The 22274-nt window shown below is 39.4% G+C and overlaps 2 protein-coding genes across 4 annotated transcripts in view; one reads left to right on the top strand and one right to left on the bottom strand.

The window, feature by feature from the left end:
* Positions 1-2336, bottom strand: part of OSBPL1A (oxysterol binding protein like 1A) — a 77461-nt gene extending 75125 nt beyond the window's left edge. Inside the window, exons 1-2 of one of the 2 annotated variants that reach the window (XM_084221535.1) lie at positions 2013-2336; positions 1730-1909 (exon numbers count right to left, since the gene is read on the bottom strand). The gene's annotated coding sequence lies outside the window, so the exon portion shown is untranslated. Of the gene's footprint in view, positions 1-1729; positions 1972-2012 lie in introns of those variants that run through there. The other variant, XM_084221536.1, reaches the window with a different exon arrangement.
* Positions 2337-8823: 6487 nt separating this feature from the next.
* IMPACT (impact RWD domain protein) lies at positions 8824-21944 on the top strand. 2 transcript variants are annotated; one of them, XM_084221521.1, is made up of 11 exons: positions 8824-8943; positions 9764-9892; positions 10613-10665; positions 10963-11025; positions 13081-13166; positions 14797-14925; positions 15216-15310; positions 17577-17650; positions 19227-19317; positions 21415-21549; positions 21793-21944. In XM_084221521.1, the coding sequence occupies exons 1-11, from the start codon at positions 8908-8910 to the stop codon at positions 21862-21864; spliced, it is 963 nt and encodes a 320-aa protein (XP_084077647.1). In that variant the 5' UTR covers positions 8824-8907; the 3' UTR covers positions 21865-21944. The 2 variants fall into 2 exon arrangements, with proteins under 2 accessions (XP_084077647.1, XP_084077648.1); XM_084221522.1 differs by lacking the exons at positions 8824-8943; positions 10613-10665 and having other exon boundaries at positions 9727-9892.
* The last annotated feature ends 330 nt before the right edge of the window (positions 21945-22274 follow it).

Below are 22274 nucleotides of genomic sequence, written 5' to 3'. Positions count from 1 at the left end.
TTGCTCTGTAATGGAGATGAGAAACCACCAACAGAAGTTTGAGTGAGAAGCTTAGAGTATGGAAACAAATCAATGCACAGGCACTCAAGTGGTGTACACTTGCAGCTGTACTTTGTACACCTACGCTCCTGCGCAGACAGGAGTTTATTTGGTCCCATGACCCATCACAAAGGGCTCTAAAATCCCCACCCACCAGTTTTGAGGCACCAATCCAAGCTATCAGCACTGAGGGAGAAATTTAATAGTTTAGTTTGGAATTATTGCCTTAAGATACTGCTAGCAGGTTCATCTATATGGACTGTGCTGCCTCTATGCAAATCTACCAGCCACTTAAAACAGAATACATCTTTCCTTCAGCTGTGCTGCCATCATTACCTTATTCCATCAATCAGCCAATATAGGTAAACTGCCTTTTATGGCCCCTATTTAAGCCTTGTGCCCTTGAAAGGCTTGCATGGCAGTCTCCACAGTCACTGGTATATCATGACAGAACAACACCACAGAACATTATTTAGCATCCCCTCTGCAGCTGAGATGTGACTGCAAGGCACTTCTGTTGAACTCATTAGGACTACCACAACAGTACTTGACTGCTAATTGAATCTTATCCTTTAAGAAGGTATAAAAAATAGCATTGAGATGCTCCACTTTTATCTTCTTCTATGAGACCTATGCCAGAGCGATTCTGTCACGCTACTAGAGGATCTATCTTAACACAGGGGTTGTTTCCCACACAGAGAACACAGGTTACCATTCTGCCTGCATGCCTGCTTAAGGGAACTTTGCAGAATATTTCAATACAAAAGGCCAACCAACTATATACAAACTACCAGCTTTACCCAACTGCTAGGATAAAGTCCAAGCAAAAAAACAAGCCGCTTTTCTCAAAGTGACCTATGAAGATCTGAAGTGCCACTATGAGGCAGCACTACTTGTAAGACCCACTTGCTTTTGCTTTGGTTTCTTTTCCTGCTGAATCCTCTAGCTATGTACACAGCCCAGAACAATGACTATATATACTAAGCAGAGTATGAGTGGGTTTCACTCATATACAGCTAGAAAAGCAGGAGAAGCAGCACTAGCACTGGCCAACTTAACATAAAGGCTCCAAGGCAGCGGCCACAGGTTGCATAGGAAGTTTTTTCCCCATGACAAACAGGTAGGTTGTACAAAAAGTACAACATTGTCTAGAATTCCAATAGATCTTCCTCTAGCAATGAAAATTAGATTCCTGTAGGAAAGGCTGATACGCGCTCAGGAAGATTTTTTACATGTCCCAGCACGCACACGTTATGATGTGATGCTTGCAAAGAAGGCGGGCAAAACGCACCAAACTGCACAAACAGACAGAACCTGTCCACAAACCCACACAACACACTGTACTGACAGGAGCTGCTCCAAGAAGAGTGGCTGTACTAGAAGCATGAGTGATGTTATCAAAAAGTACTTGTTCCAGTCTTTGGGTAAAGGGTTGTAGAAGTTAGAAGCTGGTCATGCTTCTATGACACAGCCTCCCTGTGAAAGCAGCACGTCTCTAAAATCAAGATAATGTTTGTTTAATAGCAATTACCACATCTGCAATAACACATCTATCCAGCACCACTCCCAAGTAGCACCACTACTTAAACTAATCCTCGTTCTTGGGCATCTCCTGGCTGTTTTCCGCAAATATTTCGTTTCTGTTTTATCAATGACTTTCTATGAGGCCAGACGCTCCGAATAAGCTTACCCACAGTTCGTGCGAGATCTCAGCCGGATCAGCAGGCAGGCACAGTCCCAAGCGGCGAGAACTTCAGCAGGATCGCCGGAGTTCCCTACTCCCGCCTGGAATCGAGCGGCTCGTTCCGGTCCCGGTAATTAAACACTTTTTAAGGCGAGCCAGGCGCGTCGCAGCAGCTGCGCTCCTTGCCTGCGGGGAAGGGTGCGCTGAGACCTGCGGGCACCGGCCAGCGCCGCGCCTGTTCCAGGGAGGGGACCAGCGGGAAGAGGAGGAGGAGGGAACACCCACGCACAGCAGCAAGCGAGGACACCGCTTCCCAAGGGCAAGAGACCACCCAGGCCCCCGTCTCCAAGGCCGCCTCTGCTTCGTGCCTCGAGCCGAGCCTGGCTTGGGGCCGTCCCCTCAGCCCCCTCAGCCCGGACAACGGACTCCTGAGGGGGGAACCAGCGACAGCCCCGTCCCCGAACACGCTCCCGCCGGCTGCGGGGGAGAGGCGGCCACGACAGCAACAAAGCCAACGTCGCCGCGGGAGAGCGGCGCATCCCCCGCCGGCCCCGCGTCCCCGCGGAAGGAAACCCGCCCCGGGCGGGCGGGCTGGCCCACTGCCGGCCTCGCCTCGCCTCGCCCCGCGAGCTGCTGCCGCCGCCGCCCCGCGCCGTGCTACGCGCACCGGGCGCGGTTACATGTGACCGGCAGCGGCGCCCCGGCAGCTCCCCCCGCCGCGCAGGGCGGGCGGCGCGGGCTCCGGCGGGGCGGGACGGGACACGGCTCCGCCCGCCTGGCCGCCGCACCGCCCCCGTGACCGACCGGCACCAGCACGGGGGGCGGCCCCGGGGGTCGATGTCTCGCCGCAGCCCGCCCGAAAAGCCGAGAGGGTGAAGAAAGGTCCCGCCGAGGGCGCTGCGCCCGCCCCCCCCCCACCCTCTGAGAGAAAGGGGCCTGCACCGGGCGCAGCTCTTCCCAGGGAGGGACGGTGACCCCGCTGCGACCCCGGGGCTGCTCCGCAGGTACCGCCCTGTGCCCGCTGCGGTTTGGTGTCACACTCGTTTCACTAGTGCCTAGCGACAGGACGAGGAGCAATAGCCATAAACTAAACCACGCCAAGTTCCACCTCAACATGAGGAAGAATTTTACGTTGAGGGCGTCAGAGCACGGGAACAGATGCCCAGGGAAGTCACGGAGTCTCCCTCTCTGGAGACATTCCAAACTCACCTGGACGCGTTCCTGTGTCACCTACGCTGGGTGACCCAGACTTGGCAGGGGGTTGGTCCCTTCCAACCCTAACTATCCTGCGAGTGCCACTATCCTGCGAGTGCCTTCGCCGCCGCTCGGGTGCGCGGGCTGGGCTCCGCTCTGCCGGGGAGCGCCCCCGACTGGGGAGGGACGCGGCGGCGACAGACACCGAGAGGCGTTCAGAGACACGCGGGGCAAACCGGCTTCAAAGAGGACTGTAACACCACGAGAATGGCGCATCGACAGAGGGGCAAACGGGGTCTCTTTGGAAATCGCTTCGGTAGCACATACAATCGTGGTGCAGGTGAAAAAAGATTGTCGGCACACACTGCTTCTAAGAACAGCACAGCCAAAAGCAACTTTCTAAATGACAAATTGGGCACTATCAGGGTCTGAAAGTCCTCGCTTTTTTCAAGGCCCTTTTGTCCACTGCTCCTTCCCTTCTGCTTGCCCCGCCCTTATTTATTCTCCAGTACACCTTTCATCTGAAGAGCTGGCAACTTGATTTTCTGCCTTTAGCACATGAGAGGGGTTTTGCATTTTGAAAACTCTCACAGTGCCTCTGAAATCGTGCAACAATTTATTAAGGGAGCAGAGAAGCTTTGCAGTGTTGTGGGATGGCCAAGTCTGTGTCATATGCAGAAGGAGCACTGAAGGGGCAGGGCAGGAGCCTCAGTGCCGTGACAAACTATCACAAAAGATTAGGATGAAACTTCTGTTTCAAAAGGGGGCAAGTTTAGACCTGAACATTTTTTCTGAAACTCTTAATGCATAAATAATGAGGCAAGCTTCATTTTTCTGTATTGTCTATAGCTACATGTATTTTTAATCTTCGAAGAAAAAAAAGAAGAAAAGGAACAGTTTCACACCTGCAGCTAACACAAATGCATAATGTTTGGACTTCTACTGCCTTTTGTTACTTTTAATTAGTTTATTTGACTAAAGAGATCTGCTTCCAGGGATGCTTTAGTAATATAATTATATAACATCTGAGAGGCTTCAGAGAAGGATATTGGCTTTCTTGTCTTACGAGCAGAGCTTCAAGTTGCTGCCATTACTTTCTAAGCTCTAGCTGTGTCATCCTCATATAACATTTCCTTTATTTCTTCCTGCTGCTTCTGATTTTTAGCCATCTTTCACAATGCCAAAAATGCTTTAAGCAACCTCACAATAAAACCTTTTCCTATTTTGTATTTATTTTGCGTACATGAATACAAAATTAAAATATGTATATTATCACCACATATTTCTTTCAAGTTTTATAATGAAATTGAAGTATTGTCACCCACCTACTCTATAACCCATTGCAATGCAACACAGAGTTTACAGGTCAGTTTCACTCTTCAGCCAGTTAGTGCAGGATTTTTCTCTGAATCTGAGTAAGAAAGGCCTGAAAACAAATAACTTAATATTTAAAAAGACAAAGTAAAGACCAACAGAGATAGCAAGTAAATCAGAAGCTGTGATGCCCACGTTCCTGCTGCCTTGGATTAATCCTGGATGGACTTCTCCTTTGGCAGGCTGCCATCCCATCTCTGGAGAAAGGCTCCTCTTTGGCTGCAGTATTTTAGTTTTCTTACAAGAAAACAGCTATTCCATAAAGATGTTCACAAGAGAGCTTTACTCCTTGTATGCTTCTAGATAAGGGCAAGGCCATGCAGTTGCTCTAATCACCTGCACCCTGTGCCAAGGAGCTAGGGAAGTTGGTCCTGCTTCCAAGGGTTTTGTGCACCACAACCCAGGCCCAGAGGCAGCACAGCACAGACCTGGGCCTGTTCCACTTACCTGTACCGTGAATCACTGACTCCTGGATGTACAGGGCTCTCCTGGCCAGGATCACTACACTTCCCCTGCTTCCATCATCTTCAAAGAGTGTCTATTTGTCACTCATGTTTTGCCTCCTTGCACATCCCAGAGTAATAATGTCACAGTGCATTTTGGACTTTGAAGTGTGGAAATGAGAAAGAGAGTGTTGCTGATATCGAGCTTTTGTTTTCTTTTGTTTTGTTTTGATTTGTTTTGGTTTTCATGTCATTCCTTTTTCAGATAACCTGCTGAAATTAGTGATTCAGAAAGCATGAAACATGGCCCATCTTAGGGCTGAACACACTGGCAAACAGCCTTGCACAGAATTCACCAAACTGTTTTGTCTGTGATTTTCATAGTATAGTATTTTTTATATCCTCTCTGTGATGGGACAACCTTTATTGCACTTACACTTTGTGTTCTTCCTCTTCAGGCTAGAGCATACAGGTCAGATTTGAGATGTATGACTGGGGAAGAGAGTGCACACAGAGAAATGAGAAGTGGAAATAGAAAACTATACGTGATGGGTTCTATGTTTGTTTTCACACAGTAACATGTTAGATGACTGTGTTTGTTAGCTCACCAGCAGCCCTAAAAATTTGTTCCTTAGCAGCTTTCTTGCAGCCCTGGTGCACTTCCTGAGGAAACTGCTCCCCAACTCTGAAAAGCAGTGCAGCAAGCACTGTACTTTGCTGTACTTCCATACAGATTTTATTTACTAGGCTGGCAAAACACAGACACGGGAGAATTAATTAATGTGCTGACACTCTCAGATGTGATTCCTGTGGATCTCTCTGGATTACTGTGAGTAACTGCCAGTTACTCAAAGCAAATGTTTATGTTGTTCTGAAATGCCTGCAATAGGAATTCTTGCACATGCTAGTCTGTGGCTGAAGTTTCATTCATACTTTGCAGGCAATAACCATATAATGCAGTGAATTTGTGGATGGTGTGAGCTGGATTGCCTCCTGAGCTGAGAAATGCTTTTTGCTGCTCAAAGCAGCATTGAAGCAAGCTCAGGTGGTTTCTTTAAGTATCCTGTAGCAGGAAAAAAACCTATAACAGAGGAAAGTTTCTTTTTGACAAGCCCGTTTTTATCTAAATGCAGGTATGGCAGGGGGAAATGTGAGAATTCACTGCTGGTCCTCTTCTCTCAGGAGGCTCCTAAAACCTGCTAGTAATTACTTCATAGAAAAGCTTCTGGATTTCTGTAGCTCTACAGAAGGCAATTTTTTTGCTGTAGCCAGCACAAAAACTGGGTTGTGGCTAAATGAGGAGAAACATTTCTAACCAAGGTATTAAATCACCTGTACATATGCTTCTCCTTAGTCTTACCAGACATGTAGGTTTAGAACAAGAACTAGGCTTGTTTAATGCACTTTGTTTTTCTTGTGACTGAACCAGTTTGGTTTGGTTTTAGTTCCAAATTGATAAATCAGCTGCATGTGGAGAGTTTACATCTATGAACCATACAGCTAATTTATGTCAGTTTAGACCACAATCTAGCAAAATGCATCACTGTGGAACTGAAATCAGCTGAACTACTTTGTCCTCAAATGGATAAATGCTCATTATTGGATGGCCCAATTAAGATTTCTATTACAGAATGAGATTTCTATTGAATGTAGAGTGGAATTGGAGCATTAGAGAATAAAGTAGTGTTTTGTTGGTAAGTAACTATAGCAAAATGCTCTCCTTGAAGTATTCTTAAGACACTACTGGAATAGTTTCAAGAGAAGAAAATCCTGCCCAAAATCAGGGTCCAGAACTGAGGGGATTAATCATTAGTACATGACATGGCGTTGTCCTTATTTTTTTTCAATCTTCCTTTTTTTATTGTAGCAGAGGAGTTGAAAATGCATCATGTTGTTTGAACTGTTGTGTGCAAAATAAAGCAGAGTTATGGATATTTTACTCAAACTTTTAATTCTTCTGTATTTCTTAGTTCTGTGTTTTTCACTTATTTGTGATTCACTCCTGATGAAATGACTATTATTTGTATCTCATTTAAGCTTTTCATGCTCTAGTATTAGATTCCAGTTGCAGAATTAAATGAGTAATTACCCAGTGCCGTGAGAAGACAGAACAAAGAATTTGAATTCAAGGTAGTAATTTGGGCTGCTGTCTGACCTCAAAGCAGCACTGAAGCAAGCTCAGGTGGTTTTTTGAGGTATCCTGGGTTTTCTTTGGCTTAGTTGATTTGATTTGAGCTTTAAATGTTTTTCTCTGCTATCTGTGGTTCACAAAGTAGTCCTTGTGAACTGATGAACCAAGGTTAGACTTTGTAACCATTTTAAATATCAAAATTAATGCATTGATGTGAAGAGTATAATTTTGGGAGATGCATCACCATAAAGAACAGTGAGGTTCAGTTAAATTCTTTTAGAATACCCCAAATAGTTTAGAAAACTCCACTATGCTGTTATCCTTTGAAAGTTGTGGCTATGTATTTCATACCTGCTTTAGTAGAATGTTTCAGACAGACCAAGACAGTAATTATCTGGTAAATAGCCCTGTGCACCATATCAGTTCAGCTAGTCTGTTATTAATTTAGTATCTCTAAACATGCTGGAGATTCATTAGCCACATTTATGTCCATTTCTATTTACTAAGACTTGTCACAAACATAAATGTCAATGAAAGGAAATTAGCGAGTCCTCTGAAATCTGTCAGAGGTGACTACAGTCCATACAGTTTTTGTGATTTATTCTCTGTACCTCCTTATCTAGAACAGTTTCTTCCTGGCCCAACAGCAGATCGCTGAAGTCTTTCATATCAATGCTTTTAAATGACTTGGAGACAACAATCATTAAAAAATGACAATAACTTTTTGAGTTATTTAATAACAAAAAACGTGTACAGTAATGTAAAGTCACTTGTTCAGCTAAGTCAAAACTAGCAACTTATAAAGCATAAGCATCATACAGAGATTGTTGTCAGAAAGTTTAAGCCTTGTTATAGTTCTCTCTTTAGATTTATAAGGCAATTTACAGTATGTTAGGATGAACAGATGGAGCACCATCTTTTCTAGGTCCTTATGGATTAAAGCTTTCAGTTAAGCTTTGGTCAATTAAGGCAATTGCTTAAACAATAAGCTCACTGTCTGTTTACGTTTCTTTCTCTCTCTTTTAAAGTTAACTGTAATATGTGATTTTGTCTGATAAAATATGCATTTTTGTCATGTTCTGAGACTGGGTATATTCTTTTTATTATCTTTTCAAAAATAATTAAACCAACTCTGTTTGTGACACCAAAGACAAAGATGGTCTTGGATTCACTCTAACTCTGAAATAATTTCTGCAGAACTGCTGTGCAATCAGTTGTTCTCCATCCACAAAATATTTAGTTGATAATACCGTGCTAGTTTTATCCCTACTCAGTACCATCCTGGGTTGGTATTTTTTTTCCCTTTTTTTTTTTCTTTTTTTCTTTTCTGTAGGCTGTTAGTTTGTTTTAGTTTTTGTTTTGTCTGTTTTGCTGAATGTCACAATTATTCTGAACTCTAATCCTGTTCTCCAAATGGATGCAAATTTTCTAAGTTTTCCAGAAAGGCAAAGTAAAGTTTACCTTGAATTCTTCCCAACTGTGTCAGTATAAAATCACACTGGAAAAAAACCATAAATTACAAAAACTGCAAAAACTGTGAAACCCATGCTTTACATGCAAGGAGATCTTTACTGATCAGTGCCGTGTCTAAAAGAGATGCCTTAAACTTCCCGAGGTTAAACAGAAGAAATGGATTTCCAGAACGGTAATGAAAACTGCTTGAAACACCGTTACTCTTTTAAATAATTTTTTTAAAAAATTTTGTAGTTATGGCAATCGTTGCGTCCCGAATGCCATAAATGCAAGGTGAAAACGGCTGCATCAGTAAAATCCTCAGTGAAACAGAACTACTTACACACTTTTGTTTAAAAACAGGATGTAGGGAAAACGGGAAAACTTCCCAGACGGATATAAAGGATGTGCGGCAACGCGAGGCAGGAGCGCACGGTCCGCCCGCTGCCGCTGTCCGTGCGGCGGAAGGAAGGGCGCGCAGCGTCACCGCCACGGCTGCGCACACCGCGCGGCTGCCCCTCGGCTTTTCCCTGCTTCTCCTTCCCTTCCTCCTGCTCCTTCCCTTCCTCCTGCTCCTTCCCTCGGCTCCGATGGCGGCGAGTGACATGGAGAGGGCCCAGCAGCAGGTGAGCGGCGGAGGGGGCCGCGGGGAAAGCGGTGACTTCAGGGGGCTCCTGGTGAGCCCCGGCCCCCGAGCGGCTCCGTGCCCGCTGTGGCGCGTCTGCACCGCCACACTTCGCGTGTTTCTTTTCTAGCTGGAAGGCACTTCCCCGGGTTTTCTTTATGAGAATTTGCTGAGTATCCGCTCCTCCTCAGGACGAGCTTAGTGCTGAACCCTCGGGGTCGTTCCCCTGCCGGGGTCCGACCCAGCCAGCCGGGAGCAGCGCCCGAATGGGAGCTGCAGGGAACGTGTTGGCACCTGCTCCCTGTCACTTGGCTGGCCTTGTCGCTGCTGAGACAACAGGATTATCCAGAGAAATTCAAAAGCTGTTGTATCTGTGTGAGAACTGAGCAAAGGTTACTTACAAAATGACAGGGTCAGTTAGGTTGAAAAATACCTCTGAGATCATCGAATCCAGCCTGTGACCGAACACCGCTGTGTCAGCCAGACCAGGGCACTGAGTGCCACATCCAGTCTTTCCTTAAATATCTCCGGGCACAGTGACTCCCCCACCTCCCTGGGCAGCCCATTCTAATGTGTAATGTCCCCTTCTGTGAAGAAATTCTTCCTAAGGTCCAACTTAAATCTCCCTTGGTGCACCTGAAGTCCTGTGACTCAGGACTGGATCCCCAGTACTTAAGGCCTTCCAGTGCAGTGAATCTTCTCACATCTGTCAATGAGTTGTAGAAGAGCAAGACTTTAAAAAGATGATAATATGATTAGCACATAGAGTTGTGTGGGTTTTATGGGGGGGTATTTACTTTCACATTTTTTTGTTTTTTTAGATTGATGAAATTGAAGCCCTTTCATCAATCTATGGTGATGATTGGTGTGTTGTTGATGAAGATGAAAAAATCTATTGCATTAAGATTAGCGACTGTCTGGATCAACCAAAATGGACCCTCTGTTTGCAGGTATAGTCGTGGTAAGAAGTTTAACATGAATTTTGCAGTTAGACTGATGCAGGTGAAACCCTTTAGATATGGTTTATTATGTACTCAGATGATTCAGAAGCTTTTGGATTGGAGTCTGTGATGAGACTTTTCAGTGATTCTTCATGTAACACATTGCTGTGCATGTGATACGTTCAGTAATTGCATATCCTAGTTCCACACCTAACCGAAACATTTCAGTGTATTTCACCAAAGACTAATTTCTGAAATACTTTTACACTAAGGACTTTGTGCCTCTGTGAATCTACTGCAGTTGCATCTGGATTTGCTTTCTGGAAAGTGTTGAGACAAAAGGATATTTGGATCAACTTAATTGATCCAACTCCTTGCTTTATGTTTTCCGAACTGAAAGCAATAAGTTTATTTAGTGTAAGAAACATGGAAATGTCTACTTAGGGAAATGTGGTACCACTTTTTTGCGTGCAGCTTCTTTCAGTTTTTTTTCTGTACTTTATTTTGCATCCTTATAAATTGCCCCATAAAATATAATTGTATGCATTACCACTATTGGAGTTTTAAATGCAGATATTCACTGTTTCTTGTAATTCTGTAGTAACGTACCCAACTGCTTTCTTCATTTGTAACACTAATTGTAGTCCTGGTGCTTGACATCAGAGTCCTTCAGTAAAGCTCCTCTAGCTGAGGGTAGTCCAATGAATACATATCCTGAATTTCTTTCAGGTGATTTTGCCACCAGGATATCCAACTGCAGAGCCACCTATTTATCAACTAAAGTAGGTGATGTTTTCTTGCAAACATTTGTGTTCAATGACTTGCCACTGTTAATTGTTTACCTGTAAGTGGAAGTTTAGTTAAAATACTCTTTGAATTAAAGTATACTAACAATGGGGGATGTTTCCAGCGAGGATATTCTATTCTTTATCCTGTTTTTTCCAACATGTTTGCAGCTGGAATCTTGATGGTTGGCAAAGTTACGTTTTCAAGGTGTTCATCACATTTATTTGGGAATGTTGGAAGCAGCAACATTTCACAATGTAGCGCAATTTTCATTGCATTTCTTTTCATTCTAGTGCCCCTTGGCTTCGAGGACAAGATTATACAGAGCTAGCAAGTAGCTTGGAAGAAATATACGTGTAAGTTTGAGACTGTGGAATATAGTAAAAGGAGACAATGTATTTTTAGTTTCTATCTGTTCTGCACTTGAATGTTAAAACACAGGATGTGAAAACATTTGGTTGTCTTAGAGCATAAAATGGCATACCAGTTTTTCTTAAAAGCTAAGGTATATGTAGGTTTTGAAATAAATACATGCAGAATCTCTTAACTGGAATCTGGAACATCATGGACTGTTTATTATCACAGTGTGCAGCTAACACATAGTACAGGGCATAATGGATGCATGAGAATAAACAGCATTTAGAAATACTCCAATTACATGATTTGGAATTGCTGTTAAAGTGGGTGAAAAATGTAGTAATTTTATATGGTTTATTTATTTCTTTTAGTCCCAGAGATGATATCAAATAAATGAAATAAAAATAAAAGAAAGCACAGTCATGCCCCAGACAGTGAAATATGGGCATCTTGCATAAGAAATGTTTTTTTAATGCCATAAGGAAGAGACCACTTAGCTTGCATAAGGGTTTTTTATTTTTATTAACAGGGTTTCTTAGTTAATTAAGCAACAGATCATTTAAACAAGTAAAATTTAATTTGAAGTGTTAAAAATGCATGAGGATTTTAAGTGAAAAGTTCTGTGTGATTATATTCACCACAGTTGTTCACTGGAGCAAGAAGGACAGAGGTTGTCCTTAATGCTGTCCAGATTCAAAGGATTTGATGGAGTCTCTACCACAGGTAGAGCTGCTGGTTCCTTTTTTGTTCCCCCCTGTGCAGTCCTGTAGGTTGTCAAACTGTGCTGATTCAGCTCCCTTCTCTCTATATCAGCTGCTGGTCAGAGTCCTCGCTGGTCTGCTCTCACTTCTGTTTGTTCAGCAGGAGGTGTGTGTACTTTAGGCCATATATGTACTTTAGATCATTTTAATTGGTTTAAAAACCTGGAGTAATCACTGATGTGCGCAGTATTTGTGAAAACCTTTTATCTGTTCAATGTCTAAATAATTGTCGGATGGACAGAGATACTCTGCATCATTTACATTGTATTTGACCAGGTTTCTAGTCCCTAGGATCTAAGGTGTGTAGTTCTGCAGTCTAAACCAACATGAACTACACTGTCAATTGCTATGGAAAAAATGGATATTTAGAAATCGCAAGTCTGTTTTAGGAGACACAAAGTAATTTACAACTATTCAGAAACTGTAATTGGGTGATAGTTGGGCAAATATCTGTATACTTTTGTAAAACAGGGAAATTTTATTCTTCTTCTAGTCTCTCTCCATCACTAAAAAAATGTATTCAGATGTTAAAGCAGATGTTAAAGCTTCTGTACAATAAGCTGTGTTAAATCAGGGCATTGAGTTGTTCTGAAGTCAGTCTGGATTTTGAAGTGAGAGCTACAAATTCGTAAAATCCTTATTTTTGCTTTAATAATTTTTCTTAAAATATGAATGCTTGTTTGAATTTGATTGTTTCCAGCAGTAGTGCTGTATACATTATGCAAAGTTTAAATATGTAATTTTGTTACTTATCTGGTGCCCAGATGGTGGCAGTAAGAATAAAATCATTGAGAAACCATGAGATATCTACAGCCCTAAATCTTTAGTTTTGTTTCTCAGGCAAACATGCACAGTTCATAACCGTTTTAACCATTTGAAATATGTTTTGAGTTGTTTGGGTCCTCCTGCACATAGAGGGAGCATTTATTAAGTCCTAACATGCATATATAAGACATGTTCATCCCATCCTCCCTCAGTACCTCAATACACACCTGTGCCCCCTGAGTGGAGCCTCCTAGGCCTAAATCTTTATCTCCGTGTCCTATAGCACTGCCTATTACCCAAACTGTAGTGTTTCATTCCAATGCTCCACTGACCTACTATCACAATCCACTGATAAGTTTTTCGCTCAGTGAGCTACTGAGACAGAACTTTACACAAGCCTGCTTAAGCTCTTTATCTCATTAGCTATATTCAATTTCTGTGTGTTTGAAATCTGTATATTATTTTATGTACTATCCAAGTGAAATTTGCAAAAGTGATTCTTCATTTACCATGACCTTTTACTTCCAGACAGAACCTTGGTGAAAGTATACTGTATTTATGGGTGGAGAAGATACGAGAAGTTCTGGTAGAAAAGGCACAGTCTTCAGATCCAGGTACTTCAGAAAACACGTGGGGCTTTTATTTTCCTTCTTCTTCCATTGCAAAGTAAGATTTCAGTACAAGTTAGTTCAGGCCCTTTTGAATTAGATCTAAATATCAGAAAACAGTCTCCTGCGTCAGGGCTTATTGTTTTACAGTGGCAGTGTCCCTTTTTAAAAAGCAGGAGGGAAAAGAAGGTGGGGGTGACCTCTGAACTGGAACAAGGTCTGCAGTTCTCTCAGGATTGAAATTATTTGCTTGAAAGGACAGTGCTGCCCACAGGTACATTATGCATTGCCCTCCATTCTGCAAAGGATTATTCATACCAGTAATAATTAATTTCTGGTATTAAGTGCACTGTTGGAGGATTGGGATTCAAGAGTAGATAACTTCAGTGGACTGTGCAGACAAATGAGCAAGTATTCCAAAAAAGAAAGCTTTACTTTTCTGTCCTTTCATTCATTTTACTGTATTGGGAGGAGAAGTACATCATCAGTAGAGGTGCAGTGATTCTTCTGCTGTTGACTCTTACAGTTTGTGTAAATTCACAGTTGTTGTTTCAAAAAATGGTGGGAGGTTTTGTGCATTAAAATGCTAAGCTGCTATGAAATGTGTGAGTGACGTGTGCATGCACTGTGGTAAAAGGAAACAGAACTACTTTTCTCTCTCAGGGGTGTTATCTTTGTCCTGTGAGAAATAAAAGTCTGAAGAAAAAAAAATTCATTTTCAGTGTGGTTTCATGGTAAGGTCTAGTGTTAGTCTTTCAATAAACTGTGCGTTTTGTTGCTACATCACAGACATTGGAGAAGTCATTCTACACTGATGTGACTAAAAGGGGACCCTGAGAAGTGAAAATTTTATTGACAATATTGGAAGTTTGGGTATTTTAGCCACAACCTTATGGCTTCCATTTTTGAACATGCTTTATTACCCCTCTGTTTTTTAATGGAAAATACATATATTATAAAACCTGCATCATAAGCACATCATAGCCCTCTAAAAAGGAATGAAACTGTGGTATATTAGTTTGGCTCTAAATCCAGATGTCAGAACCCTGTATATTTCCTCCTTTGTTATTGACTATTATTTTTAGGTTGTTTTGTGAATGAAGGAAAACAGGATTTTTGGAATCCCAGATTACTTGAAGCGTGATGAGAGAGACGTTTCAAATCTAATAATTTTTTATCTAATAATTTTATACCCTCGTGAACTAGCATTGAGCAACAGCTCTACATATTACCCCAAATGACCAGTAAATGGCTGAAGTTTTTCTGAAATATCAGCTTAATTTGATCCCTAAATTCAGATTAAAGGTAGCATTTTGAATGTTTAATGGAAATAGTAAACATTATTGGTTTTTTTTCTTAGAAATACTGTTACTTAGTGTTGAAACAGAAGGTCTTATGGAAGGATCCCATAGTATGAGTATTTTATTTTTAATTCTCAGGAATTTTTAACTTAATACTGGGCTGAGTACTTTTGGGTTTTGTTGTAATTAATGTTACTATTCTGCATTTAATAATTTTTAATGTCTAACTGTTTTGAACTGAGAAGACAGAGACTTTTGAGAAAAAGAGTTTGAAATTTTGTTTTGCTTGTCTTGCAAAAAATGTGTAATAAATTCTACTACTTGTATCTTAATAGAACCAGATATTAAGAAAACCACTGAAGAAGTTGATGAAGATGATGGAGATGATTTTCTCCTAGATTATCAGCCCACTCAGGAGGATCAAACTAAAATGTTAAATTACATGACATCTGAAAGTCAGGAAGGTAAAAAATACGCTCTTGTTAATTCTGTTGAAATAATTATAATGAGACTTGAAGATTCTGGTTATCTACTCACCTTTAGAATAAAATTAGTGACAATAGAATTATAATAACATTTAATAACAGTCATTAAAAAATGCAATATATTTTTGGTGGGTTTGTACATTATTTTCTGCACTTCACTTTAATAAGTGCCTTTTCTTAAAGCTGAGACATTCTTTACTTTTGTAGCCCCATGCATTGTTTCTGTCCTCTTAAAAGAAAAGAAACACTTCCTTGTTTGTGACCCGTAGATGAAGAACTGCCCCCCATACATCATGGAAACCCAATCACAGATCGAAGGAGCACTTTCCAGGCACATTTGGCTCCAGTGGTGACAACCAGACAAGTTAGTAGAGATCAGTTCTTCTCTTTTTGCCTGTACTTTGAGCTTGACAAAGTATTACTGGAATATTTGGGAATTGCCAGATACGTTGGTCTGTCTGTGCATCTTTCTGTGCTAGTACTGTCTGAGTTGTCATTGGTTTCTCACTTTCACTATCAGCTGAATAGTGAAGTAGAAGCTCTTCTTCCTGCTATTCTTTACCACTTTGTGCATTAGATGGAGGAGAATAAGAACACTGTAATTTGACTTCTGGATGTTGGCAAGTTTATCATAAGATGTTTGGAAGTTACCAAGTCTATCATGTGTGAGCTGGAAAAGCTAACACATAAAATGAGTTTATATATGTTTTCCCTCCTTCAGAAAGGAATTTTCTTGAAAAACACACTTGGATTGTGCTTAAGTAAATCTTTATCATGACCTAATTGAGAGGGGTTTAGAGCTTCTTTTGTACATCACGTTCCATCTGCTGCCATCAGCCTCCTTTGATCATCCCTTTTTAGTGGGGAAACTACTTTTCTTTTATTACCTCAGAGTTAAACCTTGAGAAGATTTTCTCTTTCTTTTTATGCAATTTTAGAGTTTTTTAAAAGAATTTTTGGTGAGGGATATTGTCAAGTGCTTCTTGAAGTTCCATGTAAGCTAGGTCAGCTACATACTCAGTGGCTATGATAAAACACTGACAGGTTGACAGTGTTTTTAGGCTGATTTCTCTATATAAAAGCTGTAATGTTTGAAGCCATCTGTGTTTTGTTTTGTTTTGTTTTTTCTTCCCCCTCAATAATTTGCCTAATATGGGCATAAGAATTGGTCTCTAAATCCCAGCATCCCTTCTGGAGCACTTTGACCTTTCAAGTTCACATACACTGTACATTCATGTGGGGTTTTGTGTATGTAGAACAATCTCACTCACAAATCATGATAAAAGGGTGAGAGTATTTTAAAATGAAAAAGGTACATGAAGCCAATGATTCCTATTTCTTCTCTTTCTAAAGTAACTGAGTTAATTCATAAATATATATATATATATATATATATATATATATGTATATATGTCTTAAAGGATCACTTAAAGAAGATACAGCTGTAACACGAAAATTCATCTTTAAAGTACATTTCCAAAAACCTGGTAGCTGGGAAATAAGTAATGTCAAAGGTGATGATCATTTCATATGAATTGTCCTTTAAGTGCCTGGATTGAAACTTATTGCTTTAACATACTGTCCATGTTTATGAAAGTATATTAAGTAATATGAGCTGTCTTCCTTCATTGTTTAAAGTAAGAAGATAGATGTCTGAAGCAATATTCTCCATTAATAGCAGGATTTTTTTCATTGAGATATCTTTTATTTGAGGTGATTTTTGTCGGTTGGATTTCTTCAAGAAGAATTGGAAATAGCAGAATATAGCTAGGGCAGATATTAAATATGTCTGTTGATTACTCCTCTGAGACATTTGTTTTTGTATGGAAGGCAATTTACTTGCCAGGCATGTTTTCTCAAGCTTTCTCAACTTCAGAAATGTTTTGTATTATGTATTAAAATGATGTCTTATTAAAAGCTCTTCTTTTTGCTAGACCATTGGAAAGGGTTGAACAATTGACAGCTTGTTTACTTAGAAACATATGATGAGCTGATATTGGTAAATGTTTTGAATTTGGTACTTCTTAAGAGCAAAGAGATCAGACACTTGATGGGAATATCTGTTTTCTGGGAAAATACTGACACTTTCAGACTCCTAATTGGATATTTTTTGTTTTTACTGTTCTTTCTGTGAAGTGGAAACTGAAAAAAAAGCATGTTTGAGGGAAAAGAAAAAATTTGAAATGTAGTAGAGCTCTCTAAACATCATATTTTTGTGAAATAAGTAAAAGCAGTATGTAGTGGGAATATGTATGTTGTGTTCTATTCCAGCTTAACTTTATTATTAAAAAAGTAAGCAGGTGCAGTTGATACTGAATACTGACTAAAAATATTTTCTGGATCTTACTGTCTCTTGTTTAATAAAGCAATTTGACACTTCTGCAGTTTGAGCAATAAAATGAATATACCCAGTGTAGAAATTGAAGAGACAAGCTGTTTTCAGTATCCCAGGAAAATTGTGTAAAACAATACTGAGAAGTTGCTTCTTGAGTTATCACATCAAACATTTTGTGTCAAAGCATAAAATTGTTTAATTGTAATATTAGGGAGATATTTGTTTAGCAGTGATATTGAGAGGGATGTATAACCCCTGTTATAAAAGGAAGTTTTTTTTCTGTTGTTTTTTATAGGTTAAAAGAGTTCTTGAAAAATTATATGAGAACAAGAAAATTGCAAGTGCTACCCACAACATATATGCATACAGGTAAGATACAAATAGTGATTTTTCATTTTTCTTTTTAGTGTTCTTTCACAAATGAGTGCAGGACATGGGAAAGAAATTAAAAGAAATTTCTTGCTTTAGGCAGTAGGTTTCTTATTTGAATGTTGGTGTTGCAGGTGTTATTTTGAATTTGAGGTCAAAAAAGTAGAACATACAGTAGAAAATAAAATAGTGAAGCAGCATTAGGAATAGAAAAAAAAAGTGGATTTGAACATGCGTTAGTATACTTTTGTAGTATGTCTGAGCATGGAAATGCTACATCATCCTGAACTAAATGTGTTTTTATTTGGGTGAAGTAACTTCTTCCCCCCCCCCCCCCAACCTTATATTTAGAAATAGCTGAAAAATGTTCAGTTGAAATAAGAGTCGAATCAGAAAGCCTGATGCAGACATCTGGCATATGAAGTTTCAGCTGAAAATACGAGAAACTTCAGGGATTATGAGAAACAGGTAAAAATGAGTTTGGCAGTCACCTGCCTCTGGCAACTTTTGTAAACATAACTTATGTGAAATTAATTGGTCTCAGTCCAATGTAGGTTGTTTCCAACCAGTGTAGTTTTCTGAGGAATGTAGGTGACAATAAAAGGGAGGAACTGTAGGAACCAATCATCTAAAAAAACATGCAAAGGTACTTACCCATTCATGCCCATACTGCTGTGATCCTGATGAAACATGAAATGAGAGCAAGTGAAAGCTTGTTTTACCAAAAAGCAAAAGCTTCTCCCTAAGTAAAAAGTTTCTGTAAGGGGGGTGTTTCTGTTCTCACAGATGATGGTCTGTCTTCCTTCATTCCTTTTATCCAAATCCACTTTATAAAAAAAAAAAAAAAAAGAAAGAGGAACAGGCACATACTTACTGCTTCCTCTTTGTCATCTAGTACTAGAAGCCTCTTTCTCGTTGTGTCAGCTGTAACTAAGTTCAGAAGTTAGGAAATAAGTTGGTAACAAACCAACTTACTGGTCACTACTAGACCTCTGAGCATGACTAATGGAAAATTAGGCGTGAGCAGCTGTCTTCTTTATGAAACAATACACCCAAAATTTTACTGCAGTACCCCCTGAGGAGGGAGATGACATGGAGAATCCAAGGGCAAATTTCAGTCATAGTTTCATGCTGCCGCTGAAATACAGACATAATTAATTATTAATAATATTTTTGTCCAAGTTCTTTTTCTAGGGGTATGCCATTATTTGAATCTGTCTCTAGTTTCAGCTAGACGCAATTATTAAGCTAAAAACCTGGGTATTTTTCTGGTTTTTTCATGTTTTTTTCCAGACTTTAAACTGATAATGGCTAGAGTTTGCCTGAAGTAGCTAAAGTCTGTGTAAAAGCTTCTCAAACTTGTTCTACTGTACAGATAAACACTTGTGGTTTACCCTATACCTCATCCTCTTTTCCTGTAAATATGTGTAAGAGAAAATTAGAATTGATGCACACATGTGTGAGAGATATGAGACTTTATTAATCATGTAGAAATATTAGTTGATTAATTTATTAGTTGACAATTAATAAGTTGATTTTTAAAATCTATTTTATGTTATTTTTTTTTCTTTTATAGAATATACTGTGAAGATAAGCAGACATTCCTACAGGATTGTGAAGATGATGGAGAGACAGCAGCAGGTGGACGTCTTCTCCATCTTATGCAGGTTGTAGAAATTAGTCTTTGGCTTTGGGAAATCTTGAATTTATATTGATATTAAAAATCACTATAATGTAAATAAGCTTGTAGAAGATTATTTTGATTTTTGCTCTGCTAGCAGCCAGGCAGATGATTGCTTTCTTAAGGTGAAAGGAAAAACACAGACTGTAGCACTTTTGAAGTCTCGGATCATAGAAACAAGTGATGTTTCATAGGTGGCAGTAGTAGTTTGAATGGGTTAAAAGATAACTAAATTTTATATGCTGTGCTTTCTGTGTGGTGTAAGGTACACAGAAGATGAGTACTGGGAGAAGCTGACTGTTACAATATAATAGCTGACCTGTGCACAACCTTTCATGTGGTTCCCTTGAGCAGGCGTAATAAAAAGGCACCAATATATGAACTTGCAGAGTAGAACTTCAAATACAAAAGGAGTGAAGGAGCTAAGCTGTTTTGATAATTTAGTCTGTTTTGTTGTACTGTTTCCTGTTCTGGGTCCATGGCCCTCATTCTCACATATATTTTAGTCTTCAAGTATTGAAATAAGATTTGGCAAAGGTGCTACTAAATGTGAGTGAGATGAGATCGATAAATTTTGGTTCATGATGCAAGTCCTAGCAAAACCACAATTAAAGCAGCACAACTACATGAGACAGCTGTGTGCATCTTAATGCTGTGCCTCAAGTCACTGCTTACACAAGCTGTGTGAGCAGACAAAATATTTATTTTTATTTTAGATCGATGTTTTCTTCACAACAGGAGTTTTATTTTCCTGTCCTTTTCTTGCTTGAATATTCTTTTGCTTAATATGTTGCATTCTTATTCCTGGAAACTTTTCTTCCCCCACCCATGTTCCTTTTTTTTTTTTCTGAAAAAAAATATAGTTGATGGAAGCATTTTGACATTTTTAATTTTGAACTTTTTCAAACTTCTAAAATAACTCAAACCAGGGGAAGGTTAAATAAATAAACAAACTTAGGTTATGTAATATATGCAAGTATATGTACTAAGTGTGAAGACATTATTGTTATGAAAATAAGTAAAGATACAATTTGGCAGTTACTGTGCCTCAATTTGTTCTGAGATTATCGGCTTTTTATCAGCATGTTAGTACACACTTTTGAAAGTTGTCTAGGCTCTTAATATTCCATAAAATCTAGTTTAGAACATGACATGAATGTCACTTTCAAGTGTGAATGTGTGTAAATTATGGGGATCATCATTCTCCATCTTTAATCCTAGTTACTGGGAATATTTCCATTCTGGAAGAATAGCAAGATAAGGATAAGAAGAGTTCAATTTTCAGCCATAGGAAAAGATTAAAGTTTATGGGCTGATTAAATTTATGGGCTGATTTCTGGATGTTCATAGATCTTGTAGTTTTTTTGTTTTCAGCTCTTATGACATATGGGTATGAAAATTAGGTAATTTAAAACATTTATTGTTGCTAAACTTACAGGGTTTAATGTTGCTGTTGTTGCTGTTTTGAGGGTTTTTTTTGGTTTTTGGTTTTTTTTAAATTGATATTAATCTTGTTTCAAATCAGGCCAGCATTTCAAAATAGCACTTTCTAGTTACAAGAGACTGTATTTTGGATTAATACCATCCTGTTTACTGCCAGGAGTTGTTATGCATATCCTTTATAGTCAATGCAGAGTAGAAAATTCCTGTAACAGAACATGACCCTACTGCTTTTCATTTTAAAATTCTAAGAATATTTCTGTTTTCACATACAATGATTGACTCTTCTGAAAGTATTGTTTAAATTAGTCAGATATCTGTTTTTTTCTCCTTAACAAAGATGATGTATGGTTGTTAACATGCATGTATTAACAGCACTAGCTTAAAGTATTTTTATATATCCATGTGTATAATGCCTGTGGCCTGGCTATTATTAGCCTCATCCACCACCACTTCAGAACTGTGAATAGACAATCAGCTTAGTGACAGAGCAATAATTGATCATTCCAAAGAACAAGAAATGTAACTCAGTAATTTTTAAAAATAAAAGATAATAGACGTTTTCTATGTTTCAGATTGGTGTCAGCAGTAATTCAGGTTCAACTAGAAGATAATAACTTTTATTGCTTTCTCTTATTCACAGATTTTGAATGTCCACAATGTGTTAGTTGTGGTGTCCCGCTGGTATGGAGGCATTCTCCTGGGACCAGATCGTTTCAAGCATATCAACAATTGTGCAAGAAATGTACTTGTAGAGTACGGCTATGTACCATCAACGGTATGTCTCATCCCTCCAGAATGGAGGCATTTGCATGTGAACTTGTGGGACTTTCCACTGTTTGATGAAGTCAAAAGAAAAGTACAACTTTGTGAATGGATAAGCATGTCCAAATTTTCATAAATCTCTGTGAACCGTGAATACTGTTCATATTAAAAATAATTCTCGAGGGTAACCTTGGGAGAATACTTGTGGTTTACAAGAATATTTTTTAAATTTTGCAATGCGTGTTTTTCATTTCAGGAAGAATCATCTAGACAAGCTGGAAAGAGCAAAAAGATAAGGAAGGACAACAAAAAGAAAACAGAACACTAATTTATTTTTTAAAAACTTTATAATATTATTTTGCACATATTTATACAAAAAAACCCTGGACCTTATTGCTTTATCTTATACAATGGACGTGTTGTATTCAGAAGAGAATTCAGTAAAACCATAGATATATTTTCACCTTGTTTTGTGATTTCTTTTTCTGTTCTGAAGTAGAGCTTAGACACAAGTTTTCTGTTTCTTACACATGTGAGCTCCTTGTTATGAGGACAGTGCAGCATCTGGAGCCATTGCTCCATCCCACCCCTTCCCACAAAACAACAGCTGACTAATTGAAAAGATGGATTTCTCATCTCCATTCCTGGAGTCAAATACATGTCTTGTCTAAGTAATTGAATTCTGTAGTTTGTTGTACTGAGAGTGGGACAAGAGTAATTCATATACCAGCTCACTTA

The sequence above is a fragment of the Fringilla coelebs genome, assembly GCF_963513975.1.
Source record: "Fringilla coelebs genome assembly, chromosome: 1".
In the NCBI taxonomy this organism is placed as follows: domain Eukaryota; kingdom Metazoa; phylum Chordata; class Aves; order Passeriformes; family Fringillidae; genus Fringilla; species Fringilla coelebs.
Note: the sequence above shows the minus strand (reverse complement) of the source record. Positions and strands in the feature narration are given on the sequence as shown.

Bases quoted from the DNA above. Each gene is read 5' to 3' on its own strand.
- IMPACT (XM_084221521.1), top strand. From the start codon at position 8,908: ATGGCGGCGAGTGACATGGAGAGGGCCCAGCAGCAG. The intron at 9,893-10,612 runs GTATAGTCGTGG...AATTTCTTTCAG, and splicing joins AATGGACCCTCTGTTTGCAG to GTGATTTTGCCACCAGGATA. The intron at 10,666-10,962 runs GTAGGTGATGTT...TTTTCATTCTAG, and splicing joins CCACCTATTTATCAACTAAA to TGCCCCTTGGCTTCGAGGAC.